The sequence below is a fragment of the Rana temporaria genome, chromosome 5, assembly GCF_905171775.1.
Source record: "Rana temporaria chromosome 5, aRanTem1.1, whole genome shotgun sequence".
NCBI lineage: Eukaryota > Metazoa > Chordata > Amphibia > Anura > Ranidae > Rana > Rana temporaria.
The window spans coordinates 30,107,658-30,129,264 of record NC_053493.1 but is presented as its reverse complement, the minus strand read 5'-3'; the positions used below and the strand labels follow the sequence as shown (position 1 = coordinate 30,129,264).

At 43.1% G+C, this 21,607-nt stretch overlaps 1 protein-coding gene across 4 annotated transcripts in view; it reads left to right on the top strand.

The window, feature by feature from the left end:
• The first annotated feature begins 566 nt into the window (after positions 1 to 566).
• Positions 567 to 21,607, top strand: part of PPP1R9A (protein phosphatase 1 regulatory subunit 9A) — a 333,162-nt gene continuing 312,121 nt past the window's right edge. For all 4 annotated transcript variants that reach the window (XM_040352313.1, XM_040352312.1, XM_040352310.1 and 1 more), the window contains exons 1-2: positions 567 to 799; positions 19,677 to 21,218. In XM_040352313.1, coding sequence (XP_040208247.1) covers positions 19,830 to 21,218 — 1,389 coding nt within the window. In that variant the 5' untranslated portion in view covers positions 567 to 799; positions 19,677 to 19,829. The remainder of the gene's footprint in view (positions 800 to 19,676; positions 21,219 to 21,607) is intronic.

Genomic DNA, 21,607 nt, shown 5'->3' with positions numbered 1-21,607 from the left:
CAGAGGAAACTACAACTCCCTGGGAGGCAGGGCGTGCCAGGGAGTTTTGACATGGTGTGCCAGGACCTGCTGAGCCGAGATCACTGAGGTCAGAGACCCTTACACCCCTAGCTGAATACACCCCATGTAACCTTCTCCAGTGATCAGGCTGCATTGATGGGCACTGGTGAGGCTGCATTGAAAAACCAGGTGGGCCATGGATGGTGAGCTGATTTAGCGGTTCAATGGGCAACTTGACTGGACTTGCCCCCCAGGCCTAAGGCTGCCAGCCCTCACCTGGCATCCATTCAGGGTTTAGGTTGCAACTGCATGTTGTCCTTCAACAGTCCTGATCATACTGTGTCCCTATTATTCAGGAACAGTGGTACCCCTCCTCCCCCCTCCTGTCTCAGGTCTGTTATATTGAGATAATTCACAGCCATAGCTGCTAAACTGTAACATATGGGTGCTGAGAGCAGCTCACCATTCATTTCTGATTCAAGACATGTGTGCAGCAGCCCAGCCATACAGTAAGTGTGCAGCAGAGGAAGCTCCCCCCCTGCAGTGGATGGGAATGGTCTGGCCCAAGCTCTGCACAAGGACACTGGGTGCCATTGGTGGCATAGTGGTGGCAGCTTCCAGGGGGGTCTCCTTGTCCAGCCAGCCAGAGATGTGAGGATGGTGATGATGGGGAAGTAGATCTGCAGCAGTGACTCATGAGGAGGAGGACAAGGAGGAGGAGGCAGCAGCCATACACACACACACACACACACACTGCACACACACTGCACTCCACCAACGTGCACAGCCCAACTGCAAGGTAAGACCATGCCAGCCCCTGTACCCTGCCTGGGGCACCCTGCCCACCCACCGATCACCCCGATCCTCTGCCCCTGGACCCCCCACCACCTGCCTTCTGCTATCAAAACAAAAGAAACAGGGGGGCAGGCTTTTGTTCCAGTGTCTGCAGATGTCACCTCAATAGAGGGGGGCGTTGTACAGCATGCTGCATGGAGGTGTATGGTGGGGTGAAGGGGGGGGGGGGCTGTCAGTGCCAGGTGCATGGCCGCCTGTGTACCTGTCATGTCTGCAATCAGAGCTGCACAGCACAGCCTGCCTGCTGGATCCAATGTCTGCAACCCCCGATCTCTGCATGGATACAGTTCTCTCCATTGTTTATACAATGTATCCATAGATTTACAAATACAGATCTTCTCTGATTGTATAATCATTCATCTGTATCAAAACAAGCAGGGATACAAGAGACATACATGGGAATAGATACAGTCTATATACTGCATACACATACTGTACACATGCCTCATACCCCTATACATATATAGATATACTGCATACACATACTGTACATAGACACATGCCTCATACCTCTCGACACATATCTGATCAATTCTCTCTCTCTCTCTCTCTCTATATATATATATATATATATATATATATATATATATATATTGCATGCATACTGTATATTGGAACATGTCTGATGTAATATGTCTCTCTCTACACACACACACATGTATATATATATATATATATATATATATATATATATATATATATGTCTATGTATATGTATATAATATACTGTATATAATGCATCCCGTGTATTGACACATATATATATATATTGCAATATAATGCATACAGTATATTGACACATGTCTGATAAAAGCTCTCTCTCTCTGTCTCTCTCTCTCTCTCTCTCTCTCTCTCTCTCTCTCTCTCTCTCTCTCTATATATATATATATATATATATATATATATATATATATATATATAGTATAAAATGCACGCATAATGTATATTAATGTATATTGGCACAAGTCTCATTTCTATCTCTCTCTTTTTATGTATATTTGTATATAATGCATGCATACTGTTTAAAACAGATACCCCCCCCCCCCTTCTCTCTCTATATATGTATATATTACACATACTGTATATTAAGATATGCCCAATATAATAAAATATAATATAATGTGTGCATCTCTTTATATATGTATATAATGAATACATACAAATTAGCAACATCTCTATCTCTCTCTCTTTCTTTTCAGTAAATATATTAGGTATGTGTGTATATACAGTATGTGTGTATGTGTATGCAGCATATATTATACATGCTATATATGTAACTATATATATATATATATATATATATATATATATATATATATATATATAGAGAGAGAGAGAGAGAGAGAGAGAGAGAGAAGGATGGGGGCAGTAAGATACACATGTGTATGTGTTTATATACAGTATGTGTGTGTGTATGCATTATATCATATACTATACACATATTACAGATATTAGGTATGTGTCTATATACAGTATATTTTTATGCATTTTATCTATCTATCTATTTATTTATTGATACACATATTATATTAGGTATCTGTCTATATGCACTATATTTGTATGCATTGTGTCTATCTATCTATCTATCTATCTATCTATCTATCTATCTATCTATCTATCTATCTATCTATCTATCTATCTATCTATCTATCTCTCGCTCTCTTTATATTGATATATGCCTAATATATAAAAAAAAAATATAATGTGTGTATCTCTTTATATATGTATATAATGCATATATTAAAATTGCCAACATCTCTCTATCTCTATACAGTATATATATATATTAGGTATGTGTGTATATACAGTATGTGTGTATGCAGTGTATATATTATGCATACTATATTTTTTTTATATATATATACTGTATATATATATATATATATATATATATATATATATATATATATATATATATATATATATATAAAGAGAGAGAGAGAGAGAGAGAGAGAGAGAGATGAGGATGGGGGAGTAAGATACACATGTGTATGTGTTTATATACAGTATGTGTGTATGCATTATATCATATACTATACACATATTACATATATTAAATATGTGTCTATATACAGTATGTTTGTCTATCTATCTATCTATCTATCTATCTATCTATCTATCTATCTATCTATCTATCTATCTATCTATATATTTATCTATCTATTTGTCTATACACATTTGTTTGTATGCATGGTATCTATCTATCTATCTATCTATCTATCTATCTATCTATCTATCTATCTATCTATCTATCTATCTATCTATCTATCTGTCTATCTATCTATTGATACACATATTATATTAGGTATGTGCCTATATGCAGTATGTTTATATTTATTTTATCTGTCTATCTATCTATCTATCTATCTATCTATCTATCTATCTATCTATCTATATATCTATATATCTATCTGTCGATACACATATTATATTAGGTATGTGCCTATATGCAGTATGTTTATATTTATTTTATCTGTCTATCTATCTATCTATCTATCTATCTATCTATCTATCTATCTATCTATCTATCTATCTATCTATCTATCTGTCTGTCGATCGATACACATATTATATTATGTATGTGTCTATATGCAGTATGTTTGTATGCATTGTATATCTATCTATTACACACACACAATAATTCATAACCAAACGTTTTTCCACTGACACTGATGCAGCCTGTACACTCTATAATAAAATCATATTGAGTTCTATATAGCATGCAGTGTTATTGCTGGAGATGAGGGTCCCTTCCATGGAACGGTTGGTGACCCTGTATTTCATAGTAAATCATCCTCTCCCCTCGCTCAGTCTCCTCCCAGCCGTGTTACTGAGCTGGTTATCATTTATCTCTTGCCAGGTGATGGGAAGAGATTATTGGTGGCACACGGTGAGGGAACTCTATCCTCTATGGTGTGTAGGACTAGGAGCAGCACACACAGGCTCAGGATGGGGACTGATCACGTTATTATTATTATTATTATTATACAGGATATATATATAGTGCCAACAGTTTTCTCAGTGCTTTACAAAATGAAGACAGACATTACGGTTACAACACAATTTGGTAGAAGAGGAATCAATGTCTTGCTCGTTAGAGCTTACAATCTAAGAACTGCATTTTAATGCTTCATTAAATTATCCGTCCTCCTGGGTATAGGAGCCTCGGCGTCACCGTGGTGTAATATCACTTCGGCATTAAACATGTATTTCTTTTTCTTTTTTTTTTATTCTCCTCTCATTGCTGGCAGAATTATTGATTGTGGGGTTGAGTTTCACAATTCTATAGTCACTGAACACAAACAATGGAAGTTGGAGGAACATGTAGAAGAAGCCAAGCAAACATGGGATGGTGGATAGGACAGCCTGCGGCCTAGGTAGGACAGAAACATGGGGGGGGGGGGGGGGGGGTCGTGGCGTTGAGGCTTATGTCTCCAAAAATGTAAATTCAATTACATTTTATAAGAACAAATTAGGATATTTTTCTTTTCAGTTATTGGTATTATAGTAACAGTTTAATCAAGAGGCTGGAGATGTTGCAGCTGCAAAAATGTGGGCCATAGAGAATGAAGCCTGAGGATGGGGTGATCTGCATCCTAAAATAATTGCTTTTTTTCCTTACAAAAAATATGACTTCCATAGAAAAGGTTAAGTGTAGCAGTCTATATCATAGAGATTTTTCAGATCTTTGGGAATCTTCTGTAAGAAACATGCCCCCCCCCTTTTTTGGGGGTCATTCACCAACACTATGGGCCAGATCCACAGCCGCCGAGCGCAACTTAACTTTTCAGAGTTAAGTTACACTGCCGCAAATTTCTCCAAAGTTAGGTACCGATCCACAAAGCACTTACATGGAAATTTGCGGCGGTGTAACTTAACTCCGTCCGGCGCAAGGCGTTCCTAATACAAATGGGCGATTCCCATTTAAATTAGGCGCGCTCCCGTGCCGGACGTACTGCGCATGCTCCGTCTGGTAAATTACCCGACGTGCATTGCGCTCATAGTCGTCGCTCCGACGTCATTTGCTTAGGAGGTAACGTAAATGGCGTCCAGCGCCATTCACGTACGTCTTACGCAAACGGCGTAGAGTTTGAATTTTCGACACGGGAACGACGGACATACTTAATAGGGCTTAGTCAAATAGGACTCAGCCCTATTTTTACACGGCGTAACTCGACGTAAACGACGTAGAATTAGCGCGACGGGCCCGTCGGAACGTTCGTGGATCGCCGTAAGTGTTCATTTGCATATTCTAGGCTGGCCGCAATGGCCTCGCCACCTACCGGCCGGCCTAGAATTGCATCCTTAAGATCCGACAGTGTAATTCAATTACACTTGTCGGATCTTCTGTCTATCTCTTGGAAACTGATTCTGTGGATCAGTTCCAAAGATAGAAACAGGGATACGACGGCGTATCAGTAGATACGCCGTCGTATCTCTTTTGTGGATTACCCCCTATATTACCAAAAGTATTGGAACACCTGCCACACGCACGTGAACTTTAATGACATCCTCAATATTGAGTGGCCCACCCTTTGCAGCTATAACAGCTTCAACTCTTCTGGGAAGGCCGTCCACAAGGTTTAGTAATGTGTCTATGGCAGGGGTGTCCAAACTTTTTTCAAAGAGGGCTACATTTGATGAAGTGAGCATGTGTGAGGACCGAACATTTTGCCTGATATTCTTTGAACCATTAAAATTAAATGCAAATTAACGAATACACTGCCCAACAAGAATGCTCTTGCCTTTGTGGCTGTGTGTGGAGAAGAGTCTAAGGATGAGCTTGGGCGGGTTATTTGAATATACCGTATTTATCGGCGTATAACACGCGCCTTCACTTTAAGTGGGAAGTTTCAGATTTTTTTTAAAATTTTAATTAAAGAACTGTGAAGCAAAATAAGGGTCAGTGCTCATCAATGCAGCCTAATCAGTGCCCATCTGCAGCTTTACCATTGCCATGAATGCAGCCTCACAAGTGCCATGAATGCAGCCTCACCATTGACAAGAATGCAGCCTCAATATTGACAAGAATGAAGCCTCACCATTTACATGAATGCAGCCTCACAAATGGTGAGAAATGCAGCCTCTGAATGCAGCCTCGCCATTGCCATTAGTGCAGCCTGATCCATGGCCATCTGCAGCTTTGGAGGGAACAGGGAGGGGGGACGGGACGAGCGCCAACAGATTGCATACAAGAGAATCTCCTGTTTATTCGGCGGGCCACTTTAATACAAAGTCCTGCCTCTTATGATAGACAGAACAGTTGTCCAATGCCAGCGCAGGAGACGGGACTTTGTGTTAAAGAGGCTGCCGAGTAAACAGGAGATTTTCTTGTATGTAATCTGATGGCACTCGTCCCGCCCCCTTCCTGTCCCCTCTGAGACCAGAACTGAACGATAAATACGGTATATATCTTTTGTGGCCCCCCAACGAATCCCTGAGCACTGAGTGGCACTCTGCGATTCATTGGGGGGCCACAAAAGATATATATATATCCAAATTACCAGTGGGGTCGTATTAAACCGGAACATGGGCCGCAATTGGCCCACGGGCCAGACTTTTGACATGCCTGGTCTATGGGAATGTTTGACCATTCTTCCAGAAGCACATTTGTGAGGTCAGGCACCGATGTGGACGAGAATCAGCAGCTTTCTGCTCTGCTCCCCCTTGCTCACTGGAGGGCTGGGCTGTGGAGTGGGCCGGAACGGCCGGCTTAGGCTCTCAGTGGATCGCTCCAGCCCGCTGTCTGGGTCACAGAAGAAGTACAGCCAAACAAGCTTTGGCTGTACATCTTTAAATATTCCAAAAAAGTGCAGCTCTAATGAAACTAAATTAATCATCTTCACCGAAATTAGATATGTGAGTCCATATAAGTGAACAAACAATTAGGAAGTCCCAAAGTATAAAACGTGAACAATCTTCATCCAAAAGAGCATAATTCTTCCTTCTACTTCTACCTTCAGTTAATCACCTCAGTGATCCACCACCATGTGCTTTATCAAACACGCATACCAGAATATATTGACTGTAAAGTAGTGGTCTTCAAACTGTGGCCCTGGGGCCGGATGCGGCCCTTTGTTTGCTTTTAACTGGCCCTTGGGTCACTATTCCTTCTACTCATACAAGACACTATTGTGGCATCTGACACCAACAATGGGGCGCGATTTCTTACAATGAGGGATAATTTTTCCTGCTGACACCAATAATGGGGCATTATTCCTTCCTATGATACCAACAATGGTGCATTATTACCCCCCTAATACCAAATGTTTTGATATTTACTCTCATTGGCCACAGTCCGGCCCTCCTAGTCTGATGCCGCATACACACGAACATTTTTCGCCATGAAAAAACTTTGTTTTTGTGAAACGGCATTTTTCGACTTCTGAAAAACGACAATTTTTTTTTCCGAACATGCTGCATTTTTTTACGTCTTTTTTTTAACAATGTCGTTTTTCGGATTGTAAAAAATGATCGTGTGTGGGCTAAAATTACGTTTTAAACCCGTGCATGCTCAGAAGCAAGTTATGAGACGGGAGCGCTCGTTCTGGTAAAACTACCGTTCATAATGGAGTAAGCACATTCATCACGCTGTAACAGACAGAAAAGCGCGAATCGTCTTTTACTAACACGGAATCAGCTAAAGCAGCCCAAAGGCGAATAGAACTTCCCCTTTAGAGTGCCGTCGTACGTGTTGTACGTCACAGCGCTTTGCTAGATCATTTTTTTAAAACGATGGTGTGTGGGCAATGTCGTTTTTAACCACTTAAAGACCCGCCTATTGTAAATGTACGTCCTCTTTTTAAACATGGATATCTCAGTAACGGCAGCAGCTGCTGCCACAACCGAGATATCCATGTTTTCAGCGGGCAGCCGTGTAAACGATAACGGCGGTCTCCGCGGCGGATTCGCCGCGAGATCGCCGTTATCGGTGGCGGGAGAGGCCCCCCCCCCCTCCCGCCGCTTTTCCGCGCCCTCCGCCGCTTACCGGAGCCGTCGGTAGCGGCGGAGGAGATCCGATGCTGCCGCCTGGAGAGTGAGGACTTGAGTGAGGGCAAGATGGCCCCCACCCGTCCTCATAGCTCTGCTGGGCGGAAGTGACGTCAAAACGTCAGTCCCGCCCAGCCTCTTAAAGAGACAATTTTTTTTTGTCATTTTTTTAAATGACAAATTTTCCTTTTTTTTTTTTTTTTTTTTTGCATTTAAGCCTAAATATGAGATATGAGGTCTTTTTGACCCCAGATCTCATATTTAAGAGGACCTGTCATGCTTTTTTCTATTACAAGGGATGTTTACATTCCTTGTAATAGGAATAAAAGTGATCATTTTTTTTTTTTTATATTTTAGTGTAAAAAATAATAAAATTAAATAAGAAAACAAAAAAAAATTTTTTTTAAAGCGCCCCGTCCTGACGAGCTCGCGCGCAGAAGCGAACGCATACGCGAGTAGCGCCGCCATATGAAAACGGTGTTCAAATCACACAAGTGAGGTATCGCCGCGATCGTTAGAGCGAGAGCAATAATTATAGCCCTAGAGCTACTCTGTAGCTCAAAAAATGCAACTTATAGAATTTTTTAAACGTCGCCTATCTAGATTTTTAAGGGTAAAAGTTTGACGCCATGCCACGAGCGGGCGCAATTTTAAAGCGTGACATGTTGGGTATCATTTTACTCGGCGTAACATTATCTTTCACAATATATAAAAAAATTGGGCCAAATTTATTGTTGTCTTATTTTTTAATTCAAAAAAGTGAATTTTTTCCAAAAAAAGTGCGCTTGTAAGACTGCTGCGCAAATACGGTGTGACAAAAAGTATTGCGATGACCGCCATTTTATTCTCTAGGGTGTTAGAAAAAAAAATATAATGTTTGGGGGTTTTAAGTAATTTTCTAGCAGAAAAAACTGTTTTAGTCTTGCAAACACCAAATCTGAAAAACACCTAAGGTCTTTAAGTGGTTAATGATGAAGTTGGAAAAACTTAGTTTTTTGGACATGCTGAAAAACAAAGTTTTTTTTAATGCCAAAAAATGATCGTGTGTATGCGGCATGAAGGACAATAAACCGGCCCTTATTTTTGAAAGTTTAGAGACCCCTGCCTGTTGTCTAGTTAGTTCTTCAGAAATCATCCAGTTTCCAGGGCTCCACTATAGTACAGGGAAAGAACCAAAAGAACCACATAGTGTAAAACCGCTAGCTTGAGATCTTATTAAAATGCACCACATAACGTACCATACTCACAAAGTTAAAAACATAAGCGCTTATAGTAAGATGCCGCTGGTCCCGTGGCTCAAATGGGCCACTTCCAGGTATCGGGATGCGTGACGACGTCACAATTATCAATTTGTATCAATTGATGTGCCAACAGCTTTGTTATTCCTCATAGCACCATTTCTTCTACCATTTTAGTCTATAAATTAAATATGAGCAGGGATTCCCTGAGACCAGAAACTCATTCCTCAATGAAAGGTTGATAAAGGCTGCCATGGACTGTTAAACTACCTCCAACAATGGTTCCACAGCAACACCCGACATTACCAAAAAAATGGCCTTCAGAATGGGGAGTTCAAATCCCTTGCAACACATTCCCTGTATATCTATTACCAATTGCAACTAAATCTTGGAACCAAACTTCCTTCGTAAGACTCTTTGCGCAGGATGCTCCTTATCCTACACATGTCCCTATGGGTCCCTCAAGGCTTCAGTGGTGAATACAATATAGGAGGAAAACAAAGCATAGACTTCAGCATTCTTTTGTTGGCCAGCTGCTGATTGTGCGGAGCCAGGCAGGATTGTGGATTCCAACAAAGCAAAATCCTCAAAAAAAATCAGGTGCCGGGTGCCATTTATTTTAGGCGCATTGACGACCTGGCTTTTGGCTATGCGATCGTATCTGGCCTCAGACATCTGCTTACACACAAAACAAATGTGCTTAGTTTGGTAGCTTGTGCAACATTCCAGAGTCATTCAGTGTTACATTCAGTGCGTCACATCATCACACGACTCTGAAAAAATTATTATCGGAGATTGTTTGCCAGAGATTTTTCCAGATTTTGACGGAAATCCTCTTTGGCTGACTAAAATATTGGCCACAATGGAACCCATAAACCATCCAGCTGTCATGCTGCCAGCAAGGCACCGATATGGGATTTCTGCGGCCAGCAGCATTTATTAAATGAGAAGTTGGTTGGTTGGTCGCATTGCTGCAATTGCCCTCGAGCGTGGGCGTGTTAGGGCTCCTACACTCAGGAACATGTTGAATGCTGGTTGTTTTTTTTCTAGATGATTTCCCTCCAGTAGGTTTATGCTTTCAGCTTTGTTAATGTCAGCCAATGCATGCAAAGGTTTTATGCATGCAAAGCCCAAAAGGAGAAGCTTTTGAAAGCAAAAAAAGAATGCAGTGGGTAGTATTAACCACTTCATCCATTTGGCTGGCCAAAGACCAGGCCACTTTTTGCAATTCTGCACTGCGTCGCTTTAACTGACAATTGCGCGGTCGTGCGACGTGGCTCCCAAACAAAATGTATGTCCTTTTTTCCCCACAAATAGAGCTTTCTGTGTCCATGCCTCACTGTGTCCATGCCTCACTGTGTCCATGCCTCACTGTGCACATGCCTCACTGTGTCCATGCCTCACTGTGCCCATGCCTCACTGTGTCCATGCCTCACTGTGTCCATGCCTCACTGTGCACATGCCTCACTGTGTCCATGCCTCACTGTGCCCATGCCTCACTGTGCCCATGCCTCATTGTGCCCTAGCCTCACTGTGTCCATGCCTCATTGTGCCCTAGCCTCACTGGGCCAGATTCACAAAGAGATATGACGGCGTATCTCCTGATACGCCGTCGTATCTCTGAGATCCGACGGTCGGATCTATGCGACTGATTCATAAGAATCAGTTACGCATAGATCTCCCTTACATCCGACTGGTGTAAGTGACTTACACCGTCGGATCTTAGGCTGCAATCTTCTGCTGTCCGCTAGGTGGCGTTTTGTGTTTTACTTGCGACGATTATGCAAATGAGGAGATACGCCGATTCAGAAACGAACGCCCGCCGCTTTTTTTTTTACGTCGTTTGCGTTCGACTTTTTCCAGCGGATAGTTACCCCTGCTATATGAGGGTTAGCTAATGTTAAGTATGGCCGTCGTTCCCGCGCTGAGTTTTCAATTTTTACGTCGTTTGCGTAAGTCGGTCGCGAATACGGATGGCCGTAATTTATGTTAACACCGAAAACAATGACGTCCTAGCGACGTCATTTGGAGCATGCGCACTGGCAAATTTTGCCGGCGGCGCATGCGCAGTTAAATTGGCGCGGGGACGCGCCTCATTTAAATTGTACACTCCCCCTAGCCGCGGAATTTGAATTCCGCCGGGGGAGTTACGATCCGCCGGCGCAAGTTTGGAGGTAAGTGCTTTGTGAATACTGCACTAGCCACGCAAAATTGCACCGGCGGATCGTAAATCACATAGATTACGCGGATCTAAAGATCCGCTAATCTATGTGAATCTAGCCCACTGTGTCCATGCCTCACTGTATCCATGCCTCACTGTGCCCATGCCTCACTGTGTCCAAGACTAGACTTACGTTTAACATGGGAGTATATAGAAGGTGTGCCCGGCTTTGAAAAATCGGTGCTCCCCGGCCGTAGGTCCCCCAGACAGCAAACTTTGCACACTTGTAGAGGAAGAGTGGGGCTACATGTGTGAGAAGTTGGGGACCTACGGCCGGCCGGTACCGGGTCCTCAAAGTCCGGGAGATCAGGCGCAAAAAGGTGTCTCGAGTATAAGCTGAGGGGGGCATTTTCAGCACCAAAAAATGTGCTGAAAAACTCGGCTTATACTCGAGTATATACGGTATATATAACAAAGCTCAAAGTACCTATGGACGGGAAAACAGAAACACACTTCAGACAGAAAATACTTTACACGGTTAAGAAGATAACATTTCTGCATTTTATTCATTTAGGGCTAAACTGTAATAATTTCCTGGTTTGGAGAAGAGTTTCATTTTCTGTCCATGTAAATGACACAGTTGAAATGGAAAGGTCAGGAGACTGGGGGGGATGAAGCCAAAGTGAGCGCATACTTACAACATAAAAAAATAATCAACTGAAATTTCCATAATGTCTTCATTTCAAATATTATTTGGATGAGCTGGTTTTAAAGGAGAGAGAAATAAGGTGGCTGCCATTGCTGTTATGTTTTGTGTCTATGACTATTAAATATTGAGGGTCATCGTGACATGAAACATAGCAATGGTGGACTCCAGGTTTCTCGATAGCAATGGTGGCCTCCAGGTTTCTCTATAGCAATGGTGACCTCCAGGTTTCTCTATAGCAATGGCGGACTCCAGGTTTCTCTATAGCAGGGGTGCCCAACCTTTTGAAGAGCGGCGGCCACTTAATCGACTTGGTAACCAGCCGCGGGCCACAATGAGCGGAGCGGGTGGATGGCAGCCTACTCTATAAACCCCACTGAACTTTTTTTTTTTTTCTTGCGGATCGGATTGGAGGTAGGCATTTGAAAACGGACACAAGTCCATTTACATCTTCCACTCCTTGAATGGAGGGTCCGATTGGGTCAGACTGACCATGTGAAAGAGGCCTAAGGCTGCTTTTACACTGATGCACTGTTTACCCGCACCGTGGGTTCATCTGTGGCTTTCCTGCAGGTTAGCTGCACTTTACCATAGACTTCTATTATTTTCTGTAGGTGTGATGCACTTTCAGAAAGCACACCAAACTTGCAGGCAATAGTCTATGCGGATCAGTTGAAAGCAGCCCAGTAACCACTGCAGAACAGATATGCCCAAATATACACTGTGATTTTAGTAATAAACTTTCCTTTAATAACAGTATTCCATCCCAGAGCAGGCGGTCGCGGGCCACATCAGAGGGCTCCGCGGGCCACATGTGGCCCCCGGGCCACTTGTTGGGCACCCCTGCTCTATAGCAATGGTGGCCTCCAGGTTTCTCTATAGCAATGTTGGCCTCCAGGTTTCTCTATAGCAATGGTGGCCTCCAGGTTTCTCGATAGCAATGGTGGCCTCCAGGTTTCTCGATAGCAATGGTGGCCTCCAGGTTTCTCTATAGCAATGGTGGCCTCCAGGTTTCTCTATAGCAATGGTGGCCTCCAGGTTTTCTATAGCAATGGTGGCCTCCAGGTTTCTCTATAGCAATGGTGGCCTCCAGGTTTCTCAATAGCAATGGTAGCCTCCAGGTTTCTCTTAGGAAAGGTTGACTTTAAAGTGAATCTAAAGCCTAAACAATTTTTTTTTTTAAATTTTGGATGAAGTGTGGAAGGTGTTTGAACATCTTTTAGATTTTTATTGTTGGAGGTCCAGAAGAAGTGTAGGATGCTGGAACATTTGTGCTAATTGATCTTGGAATTGATGAATGAGATGATTTATTTTTAGACAGCATTCCATGGAGAGGTCAGCACAATCTGAAGGGCACGGAGGAAAGCACCAAGCCTGTTTTGGAAAGTCCACATTTTTTTAAATTTAAATCACATTCAGTGGCATCCAGTTTCTGGCACCTCCAGCACTGAATGTATGTAATAGCAAAGCATGCTGAGGTGTGTTGGAGGGTCTATTGATGTTGGCTACTGGGGGATCTATTGTTGCAAGGGATATTTAGTCTCTGAGGGGGTGGGGTAGGGTGCCCACGTGTCCCAGGTTGCCCGGGACTGTCCCGCAATTGTCCTGGGTCCCGGGCACCTTCATTCTGGGACAATACAATGTCCCGAAATTAAATAGAGGACACAGCCCCCCCCTACTAACTAATAACTACATTTCCGGAACTGGTTGCTAGGGCCAGCGCTGCCTGGCATCTTGCTACCAGTGACAATTTACTCTCAGACAGTGAGACCAGGAGCGAGGCCTGCGCCTAGTGCAGCACTGCTGTCCCAACCCATCTCAGCACCTCCTCCTTCTCCGGCACCCAGCGGCAAGCAGCAGGGACTTGTGTGATCTTCACTTTACAGATAGTGACGCCACTCCACGTGGCTCATGCAGAGGGAGTGACAGCAGCACTTCATCTGGTGGCAGGCTATGGGTGGCAAGCGGCACTGCATCTGGTGGCAGACTTTGGGTGGCACTGCATCTGGTGGCAAGTGGCACATTCACCTGACAAATAACCCACCGCCAAATTCCCCATCAACCCCGAGACTACATTACCCCCGCCCCCCCCCCATCTTTTTTTGGGGAAGTTGAGAGAGGGGGTGTGTTCCTGAATGGCAGTTTGTAAATGTGGTCACCCTAGGGTGTGGTCTTATGTTGTCACCGCCATGGAGGCCGCCATTTTGTTGGCTAGTATCCGTGGGAAGTAACAATCTCCGGTCAAAGTAGCGCGCACCGGACTATATTCGGTTTCCCGGTGTTGTGTCCAAACAGGAATTAGTCAAAAACTCCAGTTACTTATGGTTTAAAGAAACCGGAATTTAAGTGGTTGGAGTGTCTGACAAGTTGGAAATTATGACAGAACACCGGTAGTCAAAGTAGGCTATTTGTGTATGAAGCCTAATGCTGGATTATGAAGAGTTGGGAATTTTTCCAGTAAAGAGACACTCACATCTTTCTTTGGCTGCATGTGTTCGCTAAGTCTAAATGCATTTTTTTTTCCATAAAAGTTTTTATTTATTCAAAACATAGCGTGAGATACATGACAAGGTAATTATCACAGAACAGAAAATCATGAAAAGAACATGCCACAAAATACATCAGAAAGGCAGTACTGTAATTAACATGTTCAGACCATAAACGAGGTGTAAGAGGTTAAATAAAGCAGAGGAGGGCGGAGGATCTTAAATTTCAATTTTCCCCTCCCCCAACACCCCCCACCCCCTCGCCAAGTACAAAGGGTGAAAGTGGTGCAAGGCCTCACTCTTGGTCAGTATTTAGAGTGTATCGTAACGTGGAAGCAATAGGGTCAGGTGCCCATAAGGAGAGGGAAGAAGAGACAGGAAAGAGGGGGGGAGAAAGGGAGGAAGAGGAAGAGGAAGAGGGAAGGAGGTAAAAAGAGCAAAGGCAAAAAAAAAAGCACAATATGGGGGAAAAACAGAGTAGAGGGGAGTGGATCCGTGCCCGCCCCCCCCCCCCCCGTCCCCCCACAATCCTGATGGGGGGGGACACCCTGCGTCTCAGGCGACTCAAGAAACACACTGACGATAGCGATCAGTGGTAACAAAATGGTTCCAGCAAGCCCAAGTAAAGGAGAATTTCTGCACTCTATCTTGGGAAATGTGAATCAGCTCCTCCATTTCTTTTATTGAGGAGATCTGTGCAAGCCATTCTCTGATTGTCGGGACGGCGGGAGAGCGCCAATGTCTAGGAACGCAAACTCTGGCAGCATTGACCATATGCATGGCTAAGGATTTGAAATAGTCTTTCTTGAGAAGTGATGTATGATGTAGAAAGAATTGGCATGGGGTGTAATCCAGGGTGTAAGTAGTGATATGTGAGATGAGATCGTGGACCTCCCTCCAAAAGGGCTGAAGGGCGCCACAATCCCACCACACATGAAGCATAGTTCCCACCCCCGCACCACATCTCCAGCAGGTATTAGGGATATTAGGGGAGAATTTATGGAGGCGCGACGGGGTCCTGTACCATTTAGTGATCACTTTGTAGCCGTTCTCCTGGACGGCCACATTCGCTGAGCCCTTGTGGGCATATTTATAGATAGTATTCCAATCCTCTACTGACAGGGATGCCTGAAGGTCTTTGTTCCATGAGAGCTGCGGCGGGGTGGGTGTTTGTGACGGGCCTTCCACTAAGAGGGTGTACAGAAGGGAAATCAGGTGTCTTTGTGGCGTTTTACGATGGCACAGAGATTCAAAGGGCGTGAGTTGTCGTGCCCAAACCGATTGATCGGCTGTAGACGTGAGAAAGTGCCGGATTTGTCTGTAGGTCCAGAATGAGAAAGAAGATGTCCTAGTGATAGATTTCACGGCCTCAAAAGATAAAGGTCTCCCGACGGAGTAAAACTGGAGGGCTAGCTAAATGCATTTTTACACATTTATTTTCAAAAAATCAACATTTTCAAATTCGCTTACGATTTTAAGTTGCGTCCATCCTTGCGTTTGAGGATTGGCTATGAAAATATCCTAACATTTACATGAGAATTGAAACTGCACCCAATAGAACCACATTTTGAAATCTTTCACCTTGATGTCTAAGCAAGAAGGTGAGGTCCTCCATTTTCATAAAAACATTTACCGCCATTCCTGATAGGTGCTATATAAGGAGTACAACCAAAGCTTGTTTGGCTGTACTTCTCCTACGGATCACAGGAGTGTAGTTCATTCTGCACTCCTGTGACCCATTTTAAGCAAACAGAAGGCTGAAGCCTGTTGTTGGCTGATGACACAGAATCGGTCCAGGCTGGGGCGAGATCGTGACAATATGTCGGCTCCTCCCCTCAACACTGGACCGCCACCTGGCTCAGCCTCTCAGTCCTGTGCATCTTTTGGTCCATTTCAGCTCTGAATTCAGCTGAACAATCGGGGCTGAAATCGGATCTGAAACGGTGAATGGAGACGCACCGGACTCCTGCTGTGAGCCACTCCGTCTTCCAGTGTGAACCTACTGGTTTCAAGGGAACTTTTCTTGCGGTTTAGCTGTAAGGTATCCCTCCCACAGGTGTATTCCATCAACATAAGAAAAAAGGAAATGTGTCGGCATGGCAAGCAATCATGTTCTTTTTTCTATTTAGTAAAAAATAAACTAATATCTGATGGGCAAAAAAAAACAAAAACTTCACACCAGTGCCGGCCAAAGACATTGTGCTGCCTGGGACCAAGAATTAAACGCTGCCCCCCCCCCCCCCCCCAGAAAAAAAATCACGCCAACCAAAAGGCCCCCACATTCATTATTTTATATCATGATAACTAAAGGGGACCCGTCATGGCTCTATACATGTATAAAGGAGTATAAAGAGGACCTGTCATGACTCTTTACATGTAAAGGAATATCAAGAGGACCTGTCATGGCTCTATAAATGTATATAGGACTATAAAGAGTACTTGACATGGCTCTATACATGTATAAAGGAGTATAACAAGGGCCTGTCATGGCTCTATAGATGTATAAAGAGAACCTGTCATGGCTCTATACATGTATAAAGAAGTATAAAGAGGACCTGTTATGGCTCTATACATGTATATAGAGAACCTGTCGAGACTCTTTACATGTAAAGGAATATAAAGAAGACCTGCCATGGCTCTATAAATGTATATAGGAGTATAAAGAGGACCTGTCGTGGCTCTATACATGTATAAAGGAGTATAACGAGGGCCTGTCATGGCTCTATAGATGTATAAAGAGGGCCTGTCATGGCTCTATACATGCATATAGGCGTATAAAAGGACCTGCCATGGCTCTATACATGTATCCAGAAGTATAAAGGGACCTGTGAATTGCCTGGCGGCCACAATGTCTTTTGCGCAAACTAATCAATGTACGCTAATTGTGTTTTGTTTTTTTTTTGTACCAAAAATATGTAGAAGAATACATATTGGCCTTAACTGAAGAAAATAGTTTATTTTTCAAAATTTTGGGGCTATTTATTATAGCAAAAAGTAAAAAAATATATATATTTATAGCACAAAAAATAAAAACCGCAGAGGTGATCAAATATCACCAAAAGAAAGCTCTATTTGTGGGAAAAAAGGACATCAATTTTATTTGGGTAGCAGAGCTGGCGGAACAGGCTGGCGGGCATCAGTATGCTGCCCCCCTAAAAGTGCTGCCTGGTACCCATGGTACCACCCGGTCCCATTATAGGGCCGGCCCTGCTTCACACCTTTACTCTGTAACAATACTTTATGGGCGTGACCACTTCAAGAGAAAGGTTGAACAATGGATAGCGGCTTCTCTATGGTGACAGAAGACCTCAAAGCATTAATAAGAGTTGCTGGCTCTTTGAACGCAGAGGCTTTAATGAAGTCGCATTTAGCTAAAGGGCTAAATTCACCTTAGAGACTAAATGCATCTCCTCTCCCAGCCTCACAATAAAAATACGGAACTCCCCGGTGTCACAGCAGTGAATTAACACAACCTCAAACATTCCCAGGGCACTTCCATAATTGGTGGAGCTGTTTTAAGATGTATGGAGAACAGGATTTAACTTATGGAAAAATAGTTCAATACTAAGCGGTGTTTTTTTTTTTTTTCTTTTTTTTTTTTTATGCAGTGCTTTTCTTTTATTTATTTTTTTAAAGCAGAATCAAACCCTTAAGAAATACATTACAATGCCCAGGTAATACGAACAAATTAAAAGTGGTCTGCTTCGTCACATTCTAACCTCCACATGTATCATTATCGCCAGGCATTGACGTAAACCAAACACGCCTCCATTAGTAGAATAGGCATGTGAAATGGATACCATTTGTAAAATGGAAAAGTGATCTCCTGGGAAAATGGCAAAACCAGATGCCTTCAAAATCACTTGGACAGCTTGGACTCATTTTAAATACTGAGGCCTGCCCCTTGGATACCTATATTCAGCCACTTTCTCTGCAGCTCTTCGGAAGACTCTGTGGGGTAGGGTGACCAGACATCCCCGGTTTCAGGGGACAGTCCCCGGATTGAGGACACTGTCCCCAGAACAAATCTGTCCCTGGTTTTGTCCCCGGATTGAGGACACTGTCCCCAGAACAAATCTGTCCCTGGTTTTGTCCCCGGATTGAGGACACTGTCCCCAGAACAAATCTGTCCCTGGTTTTGTCCCCGGATTGGATTTGAACAGATGGACTTTGTTCCAAATCAGGGACAGTCCCACGAAATTAAGGACAGTTGGGAGCTATGCTTTTTCCTAAGAGGAACATGTAGGCTAGGGGCGTAGATAAGGGGGGAGTCAGGGGTGTTCAAACCCCCCAGAGCATCCTGGCAAAATGCCCAGATAGTGCCCCTGCTGTTTAGCCTCAGCATCAGCACAGTAGATGCAATCAGAGTTTTGGAATGGAGCCCCCCCTTCTATTGTGCCCAATCCCCTCAGTTTAATAAGGGGTCCCCCTGAAAAGCATGAAATTAATGCAAGGTCTCATTGTAAAGCCTCATGGTCGCACTCTGCTGTCACATGTTTTTACCGTACATCCCCCAACATAAAAAAGTGTAAATAATACCTTTGAGTTTGAAAGACCCTATCTACGGCCCTGATGTAGGCTACCTCTGCTATTTCTCATGATGACCCTCATGATTCAGTAGATAAGGAGTCATAGACATAGAACAAAGCAGAGATGGCAGCCACCTTATTTCTCTGTCCTTTAAAACCAGCTCATGCAAATAATATTTAAAAGTAAGCCATTATGGAAATTTAAGTTGATTATTGTATAGGGAATATGTGTGCTTACTTTGATTTCATCCCCTATCTCCTGACCTTTCTACTTCAACTGTGTCATTTACATGGAATGAAAATGAAAACCAGAAAATTATTACAATTTAGTCCTGAATTATTGAAAAGCAGATCATGTAAACTACAGTATGCACTGCTTGAAGCGTGTTTTCGATTTCATGGAACAAGAATAGAGAACATGTTTGACGTTTTTACTGTGAGAAAAGTCATATCATAAAGATGAGTTCATAAGTACTTTGAGCTTTGTAATATATCGTTTATGGCCCAGGTATGGTGTCTTTTTCTTTAGCTGCAGTAGCTAGCTTTGGCCTTCAATTAACAATAACTTGTTTTTGAAGTTTGTCTCTCTTGTACTTTATAGAACATAACTCAAAAAAAAAAAAAATTTTAAATCAGCAGCCTAACAATATCCGTTCCTTTCTAAACATCTCTCAACTTTCTTCTCTTTTTTCTTTTTTGTCCTTGCCACAGCCTGCCTCGAAGATTTACTTGAAAGTTTAATTCGACAAGAGACATGTAACAACAGCAATAATTCAACAGTTCCTCAAGAAGAATCCAGATGACTTCACAACTCTGAGGAAGCTGCCTTCTTAGTCATCATGTACATTGTGCTCTCCTGCTGAAATGAACATGATGAAAACAGAAGCTCAAGCGGAGCGTTCGACCCTGCGGAGTGCCTCGCCCCACAGAAATGCCTATAGGACTGAGTTTCAGGCTCTCAAGAGCACCTTTGACAAACCAAAAGCTGAAGGGGAGGAAAAATCCAAAGGGGATGGCGATGTGCCGCAAACGCAGCAGACCCGAGGGCGCCGATATGGGTCCAACGTCAACAGGATCAAAAACTTGTTCATGCAGATGGGTATGGAGCCAGGTGAAAACAATGGAGTGCAGACAAAAAAGTCCAAAGCTACACCTTCGTCTCCTCAAAGGAAATCCAAGTCTAGAGAGGTTTTGGAAAAAAAGGACGTAGCGGACGTAAAGCCCAAGACTACTATTTTGGAAAGGATCAGCCGCTTTGACACTTTGGATGGACCATCCTTTTCCAAGTTTACAGAAACTCGAAAGATGTTCGAACACACTATCAATGACCCTGGCTACTCTGGCCGCTATTCTTCGAGGAAGGAGAGACAGAGATCTGTTGAATTTTGCGATGAAAGCCGTGGAAGTAAGTCAAACAGGGGAAGTAGTGATTCTCTGGACAGTCTTAGCTCGAGGACTGAGGCCTTGTCTCCAACTGTGAGTCAACTAAGCGCAGTGTTTGAGAACAACGATCCACAAAGTCCCAATAATCTGGAGAAAGATGAGAACAGTGAAGGTTTTTCGGTAACTGGACATTATCCAATGAACATCTCACCCCCCACAGTTACCAATTTTGAAGGCTATGAACATTCCAAGGATGCAAATTCTTGGTCGCCACCAGGGGAAACTGATACGGACACCGATATTACCCAACAGATGAACAGAGCAATGTCCGGAGAAGACGGTCACATCACAATTAAAGAGGTAAAAAGAGAAAGCATTGGTTGCAGTACATCAAATGACCACATAGAGCTCAAGAATGATGTTGCTGATGGAACCGATGATGGACCTCGTGATAGACATGTTGCGAAAAAAGGAAATCATGCGACACAACAGAACAATTTGTCAGAAAACTTCACAAATACATTCGATAGGACTAAAGAGGTAGAGTCACCGACAGCCTTGGAAAAAAACGAGATGGCTAGCCGACCTCCCCCTGCTCCGACGTGCCTTGACGTTGGCACAAGTATAACCAGTGACTTGAATAGTTTGTCCACTGTCCAGTCGTACGACCAGTCCAGCTATAATGTTTACAGAGTGCGTTCGCGGTATAATGCAGAGTGGGAGGAGACAGAACCTGGGGATGATGATGATGACAGTGATGAAAATAAGTCTTACGAGCCAGACATGGAATTTTTCGAGATCCCTGGATTACCGGAAGAAGAAGAGGTTCCAGTTCAGCGGAAGATTAAATTTAGTAAATCGCCAATAAAAGTAAGTTTGTTTTTATGTACTTATTTATACAGTTTGAGCCGACAGGCGCGGTTTGTGTCTACATTGGTACCATGACATAATCTCATTGTAATACTGTAAAAATACTGTAAAAAAACTGAAATAATATGCATTTTCCTTGACCTCCTAGTCTCGACTAATGGAGAAAATTACACATGTATCACAGGGGTGTGCTACGTATGCTATTTGTTTTTTATCTCGCCTAGGCACAGGGCTATTTTTCTGCGGGAATGCTGGGAAAATCAGTTCTTGCACCACCAGAACAAAATGTATGTAATGACAAGGGGTGCTTGGGTGTGCTGGAGGGTCTATTGGTCCTGGCTGCTGGGCGATCTATTGTTGCTGCTGAAGTCTGGTGGGGAAACTTTTGT